Source organism: Cannabis sativa, chromosome 5 (genome assembly GCF_029168945.1).
Source record: "Cannabis sativa cultivar Pink pepper isolate KNU-18-1 chromosome 5, ASM2916894v1, whole genome shotgun sequence".
Classification (NCBI taxonomy): Eukaryota; Viridiplantae; Streptophyta; class Magnoliopsida; order Rosales; family Cannabaceae; genus Cannabis; species Cannabis sativa.
In genome coordinates, this window is record NC_083605.1 from 34,562,609 (window position 1) to 34,577,713 (window position 15,105).

The window sequence follows — 15,105 nt, forward strand, 5'->3', positions numbered from 1 at the left end:
ATATATATATTTTAATTATTTGCCCAAAGGTAATAATTTAAATATATAAATTTATTATTATTTTTTGCTTGAATTAATACATATTTTTTAAGAAATTTATTTGCCCAAAGGTAATAAAATTCTTAAATGATATGTATTTTTTCTTTGTTGTTAACTTCATGAAGGTAGATCATGTGTGTGTTATATTCTCACCCCAAAGGGGAGTTTATAATGACCAGTTGATTCTACAATATTTTCTAATACATTGCTCATATTGCTTATTCAAGTTTTAATTTTTGAATTTTTCAGTCTCCTTTTCTGTGAACAACAATAATGCTTCCATCCATATTTTGAATGCTTCCAACTACAAGACATGGAAACGAGATGTGGAATTTACTTTAGGCATAATGGATTTGGACTTGTGCCTACGAGAAGAAAAACCTGCTGAACTTATCGACTCAAAGATACGGTACCGAGAGAACTCATCATGCACAATGGGAAAAGTCAAGTCGTCTCAGTCTTCTTACTATGAAAAGATCCATTCCTGAACATCTATTGAGTGGTTTGCCAGACACTACAAATGCCAAAGAGTTTTTCAATGCTGTAGAAAAATTATACGACACTGGTGAAAACGCTGAAGCTGGACATCTTATGGATGAAATGACAACCATTAAGTATGATGAATTAAAAGGAGTGCGAGATTTTATTCGAAATTGGTGAATGTTCGGTCCAAGTTGAAAGATCATAATATTCCTCTTCCTGACTCTTTCATTATTCATCGAGCTCTTCATGCTCTTCCTGCCTCTTTCACCTTATCAAGACAAAATTTCCTACAACACTTACAATCAAACATGGACTATCAGCGACCTAATTTCTCAGTGTGTAGTGAAGAAAGCAAGCTTAAAAGGGAGAAGAATGAATCTGCTAATTATGTTTCTCACCTCAAGCCCAACAAAGGAAAAGGAAAATTCAAGAATAAAAATGATGGTGCTACAAAACAGAATGGTAATGGTAAGGAGCATAAGAATAAACAGAAGAATAACAATGGAAAGTCCAAATACTCTAATGTGAAGTGTTACTTTTGTGAAAAATTGGGGCATCGGAGAACAGACTGTCACAAATTTAAGACTTGGTTAGAAAAGAAGCAAGCACAATCAGGTAATCCATTGGCATGTGTTTGTTTTGAATCTAATCTAGTTGATGTTCCTATTGATTCTTGGTGGTTAGACGGTGGTGCTACTTGTTCATGTTTCTGCTTCCTTATAGGGGCTAAGGGATCTCAGGAAGCCAAGTGAGAGGGAGTCCAAGCTTAAAGTTGGCAATGATGTTGGAGTTGACGTTATCTATGTTGGAACATTTATTCTTGAATTACAGTCTCGTGATAAGATTATTCTGAACAATACTTTTTATGTTCCTACTTTTAAAAGGAATTTAGTTTCGCTTCCGCTTTTGGTTAAACAAGGATATTCTTTTCATTTTGCAAATGATAATGTTGACATTATGCTTGACTCTCGAATTATTGGAAATTGCTTTTATTCTGATGGTCTTTACAAGTTGTCATTGGCTCCTTTAGATTCCTCTTTTAATGTTGTGAATTCTGTGGGTAAAAGACCTCATATTAAGGAAACATCCTTATTGTTATGGCACAAAAGATTGGGTCATATTTCCAGAGAAAGGGTTGATCGTTTAATTAAATCTGAAATACTTCCTCCTCTTGATGCTTCTGATTGGGATACTTGTGTTGATTGTACTCGTGGAAAATTGACTAAAACAAGAAAGAAGACTGCAAACCGCAGTCAATCTTTATTGGAAATTATCCACACAGACATCAGTGGTCCTTATTCCACCACGTTGTGCAGAAATAAGTATTTTATCACTTTTATTGATGATTTTTCTCGTTATGGATTCACCTATTTAATTAAAGAAAAATCTGACGCCCTTGATAAACTCAAAATTTTTCGAAATGAGGTTGAGAAACAATTAGGAAGAGTCATCAAAGTTGTTCATTCTGATCGTGGAGGAGAATATTATGGTCGTTATACAGAATCTGGACAACACATGGGGCTTTTTGCAGAGTACTTACAAGAAAATGGTATAGTTGCTCAATACACTATGCCTGGTTCACCTGAGCAAAATGGCGTTGCTGAAAGGAGAAATCGCACTCTCATGGATATGGTTAGAAGTATGATGAGTAGAACAAATCTTCCAGAGTTTTTATGGGGTGAAGCACTTATGACTGCAACTTATATTTTAAATCGTGTTCCCAGTAAATCTGTTCCCAAGACCCCTTTTGAGTTGTGGACTGGGCGGAAGCCTAGTCTTAATCATCTTCGAGTATGGGGTTGTCCAGCTGAAGTAAAGATTTATGATCCTAATTTGAAAAAGTTAGATCCGAGAACAAATCGCTGTTATTTCATTGGTTATCCAATGCGCTCAAAAGGCTATCGCTTTTACTGTCCCACTCGTGGTACGCGAATTGTTGAATCTCGAATCGCTAAATTTCTGGAATTTGATGTTGCTGAAGAAATTCCTTCAACATCTCTTGAAATGGGGGAGTCATCTAAAGGAATTTGTATTCCTATGTCATTTTCAAGAGATGATTATAGTAGTCTCCATCCTACTCCAGTTGGTAATGCTCCCATTGTTAATGAATATATTGCTCCCGATATCGAAGATGATGAAGGTCCTATTATTGATGAAGGGCCTATTAATGATGAAGCTCCTATTGTTAATGAGAATCCTGTTATTGAAGAAATTCCAGTTGTGGAAGATGTTATTCAAAACAATGATCAACAAAGAGAAGTTATTCCGAAGTACCTCCTCTAAGAAGATCTCAGAGACAAAAGAAGTCAACAAAGTGTCATGATAATTTTGTTTATCTTGGAGAAGGAGAATATGATATTGATCATTTTGTGGATCCTGTCACTTTTAGTGAAGCACTTAATAGTCCACAATCTTCAAAATGGTTAGCAGCTACGGATGATGAGATCGACTCCATGAAGAAAAATGGTGTATGGGAGCTAGTTTTATTACCTGATGGTTTCAAACCAATAGGTTGTAAGTGGATTTTAAAGGCTAAAAGGGATAAAAAGGGATGATTGAAAGGTTTAAAGCGCGTTTAGTGGCTAAAGGCTTTACTCAAAGAGAAGGTATTGATTACACCGAAACTTTCTCACACTGTTTCCACTAAAGATTCATTCGAATTATTATGGCCTTAGTTGCGCATTTTGATTTAGAGTTGCATCAAATGGATGTTAAAACTGCTTTTCTGAATGGAGAATTGAATGAGGAAGTCTATATGTCTCAACCTGAAGGCTACAAGGAGAATGGAAAAGAACACTTGGTTTGCAAGTTGAAACGATCCATTTATGGTCTCAAACAGGCATCTCGCCAGTGGTACTTGAAGTTTGACCAGGTTGTGACATCGTTTGGTTTCGTAGAGAACAAGTTTGATCAGTGTATTTATATGAAGATCAGTGGGAGTCGTTATATTTTTCTTGTTCTTTATGTAGATGACATTTTACTTGCCAGCAGTGATTTGTCACTACTAAATGAGACCAAAAATTTTCTGTCTTCCAATTTTGATATGAAAGATCTTGGAGAGGCATCCTATGTTTTGGGGATTGAGATCCATCGTGACAGGAATCGAAAAGTTCTTGGCTTATCTCAAGAAGCTTACATTAATCGTGTGCTCAAAAGGTTCAACATGGATTTATGTAAAGCTGGTTCTGTTCCTATTCTGAAAGGGGACAAGTTCACTAAGCAGCAATGTCCTAAGAACGACTTGGAAAGAGGAGCAATGAAGAACATCCCTTATGCAAGTGTAGTAGGGAGTTTGATGTATGCTCAGGTTTTCACTCGACCTGACATAGCTTTCGTAGTAAATGTTCTTGGGAGATATTTATCTGATCCTGGCCTTGATCATTGGGTTGCAGCCAAGAAAGTTTTGAGATATTTGCAAAGAACGAAGAGTTTTATGCTTGTGTATAAGCATGTTGACAATCTTCGAGTTGTTGGTTATTCAGATTCAGATTTTGGTGGTTGTGTAGATGATTTAAAGTCAACTTCTGGCTATATTTTCACCTTGGCAGGTGCTGCCATTTCTTGGAAGAGTGTCAAACAGACTTTGATCACATCATCTACTATGTATGCTGAGTTTGTTGCATGTTATGGGGCATCTTTGCAAGCTTTGTGGCTCAAGAATTTTATTTCGGAGATACGAGTGGTTGATTCTATTTCCACACCTATGCTAATCTATTGTGATAATGATGCTGCTGTTTTCTTTTCAAAGAATAACAAGATTAGTAGTGCTTCTAAACACATGGAAATAAAGTATCTCACTGTCAGAGACTTGGTCAAGAAAGGAGACATTGTTATAGAAAATTGCAAGACCGAGTCGATGTTAGCTGATCCTCTAACCAAAGGGTTAAGTGCCGTCTTTGTTTAATAAACATGTTGTTAATATGGGCATTTTAGAATCTTTTGATCTTTTGGGTTAGTGGGAGTTTTGTTTTCTGGTTGTTTTTAGAAATTATTATTTATAATTTTCTGAATAAAGTTATGAACTACATTTTATGTTTCAATATTTTTTTATTATTGAATGGATATGTTTTCAATTATGTTTTGTTATATTCTCGAGAATGATTGAATTGAAAGCATGTGGTTCATATTGTTGTGATCATTGTCTTTTAAAATTATTTGCTTATTGACAATGATATGTTGTTGGCTTAATTCTTTAAGCAAGTTTAGTGACACTTACTTATTTTAAGTGGTGTATGTTTAATTTCACTGGCTTATTTATTAAGCATCACGGTATCAGTGAAATTGAGGACTGATAAGGATATTATGTTATTTTATATTGATCACATGTTGAACATAATTCCTTACCACACTACTAGACTTATTGACCATGTCGATTTAATACTTTGGTATTTGTGATTATGAATGTCTTTTGTTGAGCTAAAAAAACAATATGACTGTCATAGTTCATTATCAAAGGTTAAATTGGACCGGTATGTTGAGATGCTATCAGAGAACTATCAGTTTTAAAGTGGCCACAAATGTTTTCTTGTTGTTCAACCCATGAGTCGTTTTCAAATAAAATTATTTTGATATATAATATATATGTATTAAAATCAATGTAGCCCAAGTGGGAGAATGTTAGACTTTTATTTGGGCTTACATTATATTTTATTGGTTTTATTAAAACTTGGGTTGATTGGATAGTTCTTTGCTGTGTTAGCCCATGTTGTTGGTGATCAATTGTTAATGGGCTTAGCATCTGTGAGTAAAGTCTAGGTGGAGCAGAAGTGTGGGCTTTTCTAGTTGACTGAAGCCTTTGATGAGCAGGCCCAGCCCAACTAGGGTTTTGTAGCTAAGTCCCCTCCCTAACTCTATAAATACATATTGTCTCATCACAATTGTATACCTTTTGATAATCAGAGAAAACAAACTGCTTCTGATTTAGAGATCTAGGGAGGAAGACTTAGTTGATAGTATTGCACTATCAAATTGGAGTAACTGCTGTGGATCAATCAGAGATAATTGCTATGGATCAATCAGGTACACATACCTAATTATTATATCTTATTATTGTGTTCTATGTTATATACAAATAGATCTTGGGTTAATTGTTAATTTATCTAACAATTATTATTTAGCAAATATGTGAGATTTAATTTGGTACAGTATAATAGTAATGGTATTAGTAATGATATTATAATAAAATAAGAATAATAATGAGAATAAGAATTAATTAAAATATTTAATTTGTTGTTGTGATGAATATTAGAACATTTTTTGGACAACCCCGTTTCATCTATCATTTTGGGACAAATATTTATTTGTCTCTGTGCCATTTCATTAAAGATTGGAAATTAATTGGATTGAGAAAAATATATGCATCACTAGTGAAGATGTATCTAGCCATTCACTTCCATAATTATGTATTTATTAATTGAAAAAAAAATTCATAAAAAAAAGAAGAACAAAAATACTCATAAATAATGCACAGTATAAAGCTATAACAAGTTGTAAATAAAGAATATAAGTAGGACAAGCTGTCGTTTTTCAGTATGTAAGTAATGAGAATAATTACATTTAGATACCTTTTCATTTTTTCTTAAATTATACTTAGAAATTTATATTATAGAGGAACTCTCTAAAGGATCCTTCAAGTAGGTTTTTTTTATGGACCATTTGTAAATTTTTAAAAAATTTCAAATAGTTTAAATTGCTGAAAATAAAATTTAAATAATTATATAAAAAAAAAATAGTAGCACATACAAATAAAATATATAAATATTATTTTTGTAAATTACTTTATTTTTTTTAAAAGAAAAATTTACACATCCTTAAATAACTATATATATATGATGATAAAAAAAATATGACTAATTTTTTTTGTAATACCAAAAATATAACTTATACGTATACATGTGTACATGTTTGATGTTGGGTGAGATAATAAATATTAAATATAAACATGATACGTTTTCTTTTAGGAAAAAATAGGATACCATAGATGATAATTTATGGATAATTTTAATATAGGACCCTTAGTTTGTACGACATAGTATGGGGTAATTTTTTTGCCCAATAAACTTAAACTTAAATAGAGGTTACCCAGTATGATAACGTGTACGTATACACATAATTTATTTTTTTTTTAGTTAAAAAAAGTAGCTGCTTTACATAAAAAAAAAATATATATATTATTAAGAAAAAAAATACAAGGTTACTTTATGTTTGTAGTGCGTATGTATACATTAATGAACTTGTTTTTTTTATTTTTCTTTTTTTTTTCAGTTTTAAGTTAATTTGCTTTATTATTATTATTTTTTTGTTATTGAAAAAAATATGTTTTAAAAAAATACATATATAATTTTAAAATTTTTTTAAAAATATATTAGAATATATCATAAAAGTTATATTATGTTCATAAGAATATGTTAACAAGTGTAATTTATGACATTTGACTAAACTAAAATTTATGTATAAATTAGAAAAAGTGTATGAATTCGAATTGTATAGATAATAACATTTAAAAAAAATTCAAAAGTGGACTTAATCTTGCGAGTGTTGCTCACTTAGCTCAAGTTTTACTCGTAGATTGAACTCGGGCTCTAGATTCAACATTTAATCCTACGGCTGAATTCCTTACTGATATCGATAGTGCTGAAACTTGGGCAAAACCAGCTGAAAACACCTTGAAAATTAATGTAGATGTTGTCATTTTTTCAGGAACTGCAACTTATAGCTTTGCATGGGTGATTAGGGATGAAACTGGCGCATTGGTGGAAGCTTTTACCAACTGTCGGTCAGGGGTGTTGCAACCCGAAATGGTGGAAGCTTTGGGTGTTGAGGAGGCACTGAGTTGGGTTAAACGGAAAGATTTGAGGAAGGTTGTCATTGAAACTGATAGTCTTACTATGGTGCAAGCGTTACGTAGCTCTATTCCTATGGTTTCATACTTTGGGAGTATTATTTCTGATTGCAAGATGTAGTTAAATGACTTGCAAGATGTTTATGTCAATTTTATTAGACGTTCTGCAAATAGTGTTGCTCATTTCTTAGCTCGAGCATCCTATTTAGTTGTTGATCGTGTTATCAGGAGTAGTGATGTTACTCCAGATTTTAATCATGTAATCACTATAGATTGCAATTAATAAAGATGATGAATTTTTTCAAAAAAAAAATAAATAAAAAATTTCAAAAGTGAACTTAATCTTGTATAAAAAAAAAATTGTCTAGCATAGATAAAATTATTCTTAATGATATAAAAGAGTTGTAAGTTTCTATTTTGAAAGATGTAATTAACTCACTTTAATTAATAGAAATTGTCTTTTTTTATTAAACATAATGGCAAGAAGGTAAATATAATGAAAGTAGCGGTCAAAGTTGGGAAAACGTCTTATTTCGTTGGCTTGTTGTGCCACGAAGTTCACGAAGTCTGCATTTGGGTGCCAGAGTGTGAGAGAGCTCGCGCTCGCTCGCTTCTCTCTCTAAAATAGTCACTTTCTCTCTCTAAACTCTCTTCTATATATAGCGAGTGTACCCACCCCAACATGTGATCATCTGCCCACTTCTTCTGCGATTTTGCAGCACTCTCTCTCTCTCTCTCTAACAATCATTTTCTTCTCTCTCTCTTTCTCTCTCTAATACTTTGAGCAAGACGAGAGCTCCTGCCTCTGCGTCGATACCGTATTTGGATCTTTGAGTGACAAGGAGAAAAGAGAAAATGGCCAAGAATGTTGGAATTCTCGCTATGGACATTTACTTCCCCCCTAGCTGCGTTCAACAGGTGATCAATCTACTTATACGTACATATATGTTTTTGTTAAAGATTTGAATCTTCCTCTTTAGTTACTGACGGAAAATATGGAACTTTGATTCATTTTTCTCTACGAAGATTCGTATATGTATATGTGTGTGTGTGCGTGCATATTTGATATTGTAGGATAGGAGACAGAAATAGCTCGGGTTATGTATTACTTGAAACTTGAAATTGAGCTTCTAGTGATAATTTTGTATTTTTTGTGTAAAAATATTTTGGTTCTAAATGATAATTGAAGTTTTTGTCGTTGTACTTTTCTTTTCTGTTAGTTGTTACTATTAGATCTGAAATTGCCGTGAGATTCTATTAGTACTAGGTAGTAGGGATGCTTTATTTTGTTTATTTTATTATGATTAATAGATTCAATTTCATTTTTTACTCGAAAATAAATTTTTTTGGAGTATTAATAATTATGGTTTATTTTGACCATAATCATTTTGCTTTCGAATAAAACCTTGATATATTATTTAAGCAGAGAATGGGAAGCTTAGATTCATGATTTATCCTCTATATTTTTTTTTATTATTTTTTTTAAAAATGAAATGTTAGGTTCTTTGAATTACCAAATGTATGTGTGGTGGACTATCTGATAAACCAAAGTATTTGATTGTTGAACGGATTTTCATTATCGTTTTCTTGCTTTTTGCTAAACAGGAAGCATTGGAGGCTCATGATGGAGCAAGCAAAGGGAAATACACTATTGGGCTCGGACAAGATTGCATGGCCTTTTGTTCTGAAGTTGAAGATGTCATCTCAATGAGGTAGGAGTATGTTTTTGTATGAGCAGTCAACGGTGTCCAGTTGGCTTGAGAATAGGAGAGAGAACTGATCCTTTTTTATTCAGATCAAACACCATACTTTTTTATTGTGTGCATCAGTCCCCTCTATGGGCACACCTACATGCGAATAAATTTGTGCTGTTGTATTTATTATTAACGTTTTCAATTTGTCTTCTCAGTTTGACAGTGGTTGAGAGCCTACTTGACAAGTATGAAATTGACCCAAAACAAATTGGTCGGTTGGAAGTTGGCAGTGAAACTGTGATAGACAAGAGCAAATCGATTAAAACGTTCCTGATGCAAATCTTTGAGGTATTCTTTCAAAATAAATTATTTTTCTTCCCTTTTGGGTGGAAATGATATTCTTAGGTTTGTGGCCCTAAGATTTATAATTTGGAAGGCATGCTATAGCATTTGAACACATGTAAAAGTGTGAATTTTTTAATATTTTCTTTTCTGAAATGAAAGTTGTTGGTTCAAAGGTTCTTTTTACTCAATTGTACTTTCAGAAACTCAACTGCCTTGTAACAATCTAGTTTATCAACTTGTTATCAAATAAAAGAGATATGTTTATCAGCTAGTGTGAGTGGCTCAAAAGGTTAAGTAGCTCTAACTAAATTGGGTGTTTTAGGCCACTGATCCCTATCTGAATATCCTGGCTATTTTATCTTTCACTAATTTAAGATTGTTCTGCATTTTTCTAGGTATAGTAGTCTTTTTCAGTTGGTTTCTGCACTTTGCATTGTTCTCAGTTCTGTAGAACATTTCATCTTTCTTCCTGTTCTTTGGGCCCTTTACTAAAAGCTGTTTTCTCATGCTAAACGAACAGGCACATGGCAATACAGATATTGAGGGTGTGGACTCATCTAATGCATGCTATGGGGGAACTGCGGCTTTATTCAATTGTGTCAATTGGGTGGAGAGTAGCTCATGGGATGGACGCTATGCAATTGTTGTGTGCACAGACAGCGCGGTACACCCTTCTTCTTTAATATTGCCATATTGGATCTACTTTGATTAGTATATAAGATATAACTGTCAAATTTTTCACACTTTAATATTAGTCATGGTTCTTGGTCAAACTGAGAAGGTTGTAGAGAAAAGACAATATCTAAGTTATAGGTTTTGATACTTTTAGTTACAAGTTTCTGTTGCATGTTTTAGTTTGGATGCATATGAAGATGGTTTCTTATCTTTTTCAATTAGAAGTTAGACAAATCCTTTTTTTTAACTTATTGGATGCTTACCAGGTGTATGCAGAAGGGCCAGCACGGCCAACGGGTGGAGCAGCAGCGATTGCTTTGCTGATAGGTCCTGATGCTCCAATTGCTTTTGAAAGCAAATACAGAGCTAGCCATATGTCTCATGTCTATGATTTTTACAAGCCTGACCTTGCAAGTGAATATCCGGTAATTATTCTTTATCCAATTTGGGTCCATTTGTCTCAGATATAGAGCAGGCACATTTTCAGATGTTGATTACTTCTCATTCAGTTTGTGTTATTCTATCAGTATGGTCTAATAATTCCGTCAATCATTTAACACGGGTTTAATATGGCGAGATTTCTTATTTATTGTATGTTTTTTTTTTTGGTAGGTTGTTGACGGAAAGCTTTCACAAACTTGTTATCTTGTGGCCCTTGATTCTTGCTACAAACAGCTGTGCAAGAAGTCAGTTCTGTTTGCCAAACTAAATTAACTTAGTTGATCTCATTTTAAAGACTGCTGTTAGTCATATTATGTAGATATCTTACTATCTCACTTTTGTAGGTACGAGAAATTGGAGGGCAAACCCTTCACAATCTCTGATGCTGAGTATTTTGTTTTTCATTCTCCGTATAACAAGGTAAGGCACATTACGAAATGAAGCTATGGTATCAAAATTTTTATCTCATTTCAAATCATACCAAAAATTCCAAAATGTTTGAGCTAATAGTATGTATTCATCTGCTATATAAACTTTGCAGCTTGTACAAAAAAGTTTTGCTCGTTTGGTATACAACGATTCCGTGAGAAATGTCAGGTAACTTGTTTGCTTCGTCACGTGAAACATTGTAGCCTTTTACGAGCATATTATTTTAATTTTAGATTTTCCAGGTGATTGATTTTACTTGTTTCTGGTTACAGCTCCATTGATGAAGCTGGTAAAGACAAGCTAGCACCATTTGCAACCCTATCGAGTGATGAGAGCTACCAAAGTCGTGATCTTGAAAAGGTCCATTGACAAAACTATAAGAATGAAATTTACCAATTTATTATAAATCGTTAATTTTCTTCAGTGTGCTGATGATTCTCTTAACAAAATTAATTGACAGGCATCCCAGCAAGTCGCAAAGCCCCTATATGATGCGAAGGTGCAACCAACTACTTTGATACCCAAGCAAGTTGGAAATATGTACACTGCATCTCTTTACGCAGCATTTGCATCTCTTATTCACAACAAAAGCAGTGAATTGGTAAGTCTTGAAACTATGACTCTGTTCGGCTAAATTTATAAGTAGAATTTTTGACTTATTTTCATTGTTTAGATAACTATTATATGATCTTTTTTTTTTTTTTTTATGAAAAGTGAGCGTTTAGATATCATTTAAAAAAGATCTTTACAAACTATCTTTCAATAACTTGTAGGACGGGAAACGAGTTATGATGTTTTCATACGGGAGTGGCTTAACCTCTACAATGTTCTCATTGCAATTCCGTGAAGGTCAACATCCCTTTAGCTTGACAAACATTGCCACTGTCATGAATGTTGGAGGGAAGTTGAAGTCAAGACATGAGGTACTTGTTTCGTTATTTAATTTTCTTCATTTTTTGCCATGATCAAATGCAGGGCCCGGAAAATCTATTAAAAAGCAAGAAATCAAACAAAACTTTAATGAACATATGTACTGTTATTGCAGGTGGAGCCAGAGAAATTCATTGAAACTTTGAAGCTGATGGAGCACAGGTACGGAGGCAAGGACTTTGTTACTAACAAGGACTGCAGTCTTCTTGAACCCGGCACATACTATCTCACAGAAGTCGATTCCAAGTACCGGAGGTTCTATGCCAAGAAGCCTGTGGAAGTTTCTGGTGGTGCCACCACCGTGGCTAATGGCCATTAAGCTCGTGGTATAGGGCCCTGTGTTTAAGTAGTGTCAGGCATGTAATGAATGACATTTGTTTTGTGGTGTTAGATGTGTGTAGTTTCCCAAATAACTTTGCTTATCTTCGATTTCACATATTTAAGGGTGGGGGGATTTTATTGGTTTTAATTTTTCAATTTAGAATGATATTGTCAAGAAAACTTTTACCTTTTCATGAAGCAAAGAAAAGAGTATATTATCTTGTGTTACCTACCATACAAATATTTATTATGATTGAAGATTATATTTCCCTCAAAATATGTATAAATAATTTGGGATTAACAAGCAGTAAGGAACATTGTGTATATTTTTGAGTAAATCGTGGCAAAATTCTCAATAATTTTGTTTTTGCTAGCAATCAACTCTCAAAACTTCAAAACTACGATACTTTTAGCAATTTATAATTTTTATTCAAATTTTATTGTCAACTGTTATATTGGATTGTCTACATGAGCACACTATACTCGTGACAAAATTTATTAATTCACATAAAATTTTATTATTTAATTATTTAAATATTATAAAATTTTTCAAAAATCATTCTAAATTAAAAAATTAAGATTTTAGTAAATAGAAAAAATTAAAATAAAAACTAAACAATCCTATATTCTCTTAAAAAAAGAAGAGAATGAGATTGAGCTACTTGAGCACAAAGAAGAAAAAAAAATTACAGAGAGAAAGGTTGCACCGCCGCTTAGAGAGAGAGACGGCTGGAAGGGAATGAGATGTGTAAATGAAACCCTAAAATCTAATGTTCTTTTTATATGTATAAAGGCCCAACAACATTAAAAGGCCCAGATATTGTGGGACTTTATATCCCAGTTTTTACATAAAAAATTGGGATAAAAAGGTCTACTTAAAAACTAAAGCTGGGTTTGGCAAATACATAAAATTAGCCCTTTCAACAATGTTTTTTTATCCATTTGCTAAACAAGGACTTTATTCCAATTTTTTTAAGGCTCCAAATGTAAAAGTGAGATCAAAAGTTTTTATTCTACTTTTTATTTTTTTCATTTGTAAAAACTGGGATAAAAAGTCCCTTTTATTATAATGAATGTCTGATTCCTGCAAATATTTATTAGTCAATGATAAAAATTCATATAATTTAGTTTGTAATTCAAATACATAGCAGTGACAAAAAAAAATGTTAATACCTAGTAATCCTTTTTTATTTTTGCCAATAAAACTATAGCGGTTTCCTTAATTGCTCCAAGTGCTTTTATAAAACTCTTCTGATATCTTCACTCCTCTCCCTCAATAACAAATTTCTTTAAAAAATGCATACCAAATTGTAAATATTTTATGTAGGAAAATATACCTAAAATAACCCTACACAACTCACACACGTTAGTCAATTTCAAGGTCAAATATGACCTTTCTTGTCTGAACAAAGCACACAAATTACACGTATTGCTTTAATGACAGATCTGGTTTTACTTTACCAAAATGTTGATATGTTATATTATTTGAATGTTTAGCAGAGATGAACAAAGCTTCGAAGACTCATACACACATTCAAGATCAAGTGATATCAACACAACATAGATCAAAAGATTCAAGAGCAATCAACCACATACAGATCAAATGAAAAATAAGAAGATAAGAGAAGAGAAGAATAAACACAGAAATTTTGCGAGGTTCACCCCAAAGATTGGGTTACATCCTCGGTGAACTTCCCCAGAGAAGCTCGAGTCAAATCCACTATGATCAACCTTTGATTACAACAGTTTTGAGAAGATTCCAGTCACAGATCGACCTGGTAATCCCTCCAAGAACAATCAGGTATTTCCTGACCTTATTTCTTTTACAGAGTTACTTTCTTTTTCTCTCTTCTCTATCAATTCCTCACCTATTTCTTACACTCTACTCACTTTAGTTCTTCTTCTCTCTTTTCTGAGAGTTTTCTCTTCTTAGGATTTGTGTTCGTCTATCTTCGAAGGATGGAGATAGCCTTTTTATATATATATAATCTTGGTAAGTCCACTTGCACTACGGGTAGACAATGATTCTGTTATAGTTTGTTGTAGACCGTTAAGGTTGTTAGGTTGTATTGGCTCTTGTTGACTGAAATTTTGTGGCTCTGGTATGACAGGTCAGCTTTTATGGGAATTTATTCAACAATTTCCACCTAAATTTCCATAAAAGTTGATCTGTTATAGCAGATAGTAGTAGATTAGCTCCTTCTGGGGGTCCTAGCTCTTAGTCTCCTTAGGTTCATCCTCTTGTGTCAACCCCTAGCAAACTCATGCAAAGCCTGAATTTGTTTAGGGTGATAATCTTAGTACCCATGTCAGCTGGGTTTTCCTCAGTTGGTATTTTCTGGATACTAACTTCTTCTTTAGTTACCTTTGTTGGGAATTATTTTACCAGGATCTTAGATCTACTCACAAGTATGTTGTTTAAACATCCTAAATATGAACTTTCTAAAACGATAAAATAAACACATATAAAGTTAAGAAAACCTTACATTGATGCAGCGGAATAAATGTCTCCTTCCACTCAGATCTCTAACCCTTGATTCCTTTCTGTAGCAGAGTATAATCAAGATCTGAGCCCGAATGTCCTTCTTCTTCAAGCTTTGATCCTTCACAGTCTTCCAATCTATGATTGAGTTACTGCTTGCTGTGTGTGGGCACTTACTCTTTCACTAGGGTCACGAAAAAGATGAAGGGAAAAAAGAGAGAGGTATTTCGGCCAAGGTAGAGAGTGAGGAAGGCTCAGTTTTCTGAAGAGAGAAATTTATGTCAGAAAAGGTTATTGAAACTTGTGATTTGACTGAGCCATCACTTTCTATTTATAGGCAACTACTAGGTCTAGGTTAGGATTTATTTGGCATTAAAATAATGAAAATAATAATTTGAAAAATCAACATTAAGTGGCCGGCCATA

The 15,105-nt window shown here is 33.3% G+C and overlaps 1 protein-coding gene across 1 annotated transcript; it reads left to right on the plus strand.

The window, feature by feature from the left end:
- Positions 1-7,907: 7,907 nt before the first annotated feature.
- Positions 7,908-12,426, plus strand: LOC115716237 (hydroxymethylglutaryl-CoA synthase). Its single transcript, XM_030644992.2, has 12 exons — positions 7,908-8,281; positions 8,969-9,075; positions 9,273-9,405; positions 9,923-10,066; positions 10,344-10,502; positions 10,690-10,763; positions 10,863-10,938; positions 11,060-11,115; positions 11,220-11,307; positions 11,408-11,548; positions 11,721-11,870; positions 11,993-12,426. Exons 1-12 carry the CDS (start codon positions 8,219-8,221, stop codon positions 12,194-12,196), a joined length of 1,395 nt encoding a protein of 464 aa, XP_030500852.2. The 5' UTR covers positions 7,908-8,218; the 3' UTR covers positions 12,197-12,426.
- Positions 12,427-15,105: the final 2,679 nt, after the last annotated feature.

Excerpts from the sequence above, each read along its gene's own strand:
- LOC115716237 (XM_030644992.2), top strand. The coding sequence starts at position 8,219 with ATGGCCAAGAATGTTGGAATTCTCGCTATGGACATTTACTTCCCCCCT. Across the intron at positions 8,282-8,968 it reads CCCCTAGCTGCGTTCAACAG|GAAGCATTGGAGGCTCATGA; the intron begins GTGATCAATCTA and ends TTTGCTAAACAG. Across the intron at positions 9,406-9,922 it reads TCCTGATGCAAATCTTTGAG|GCACATGGCAATACAGATAT; the intron begins GTATTCTTTCAA and ends CTAAACGAACAG.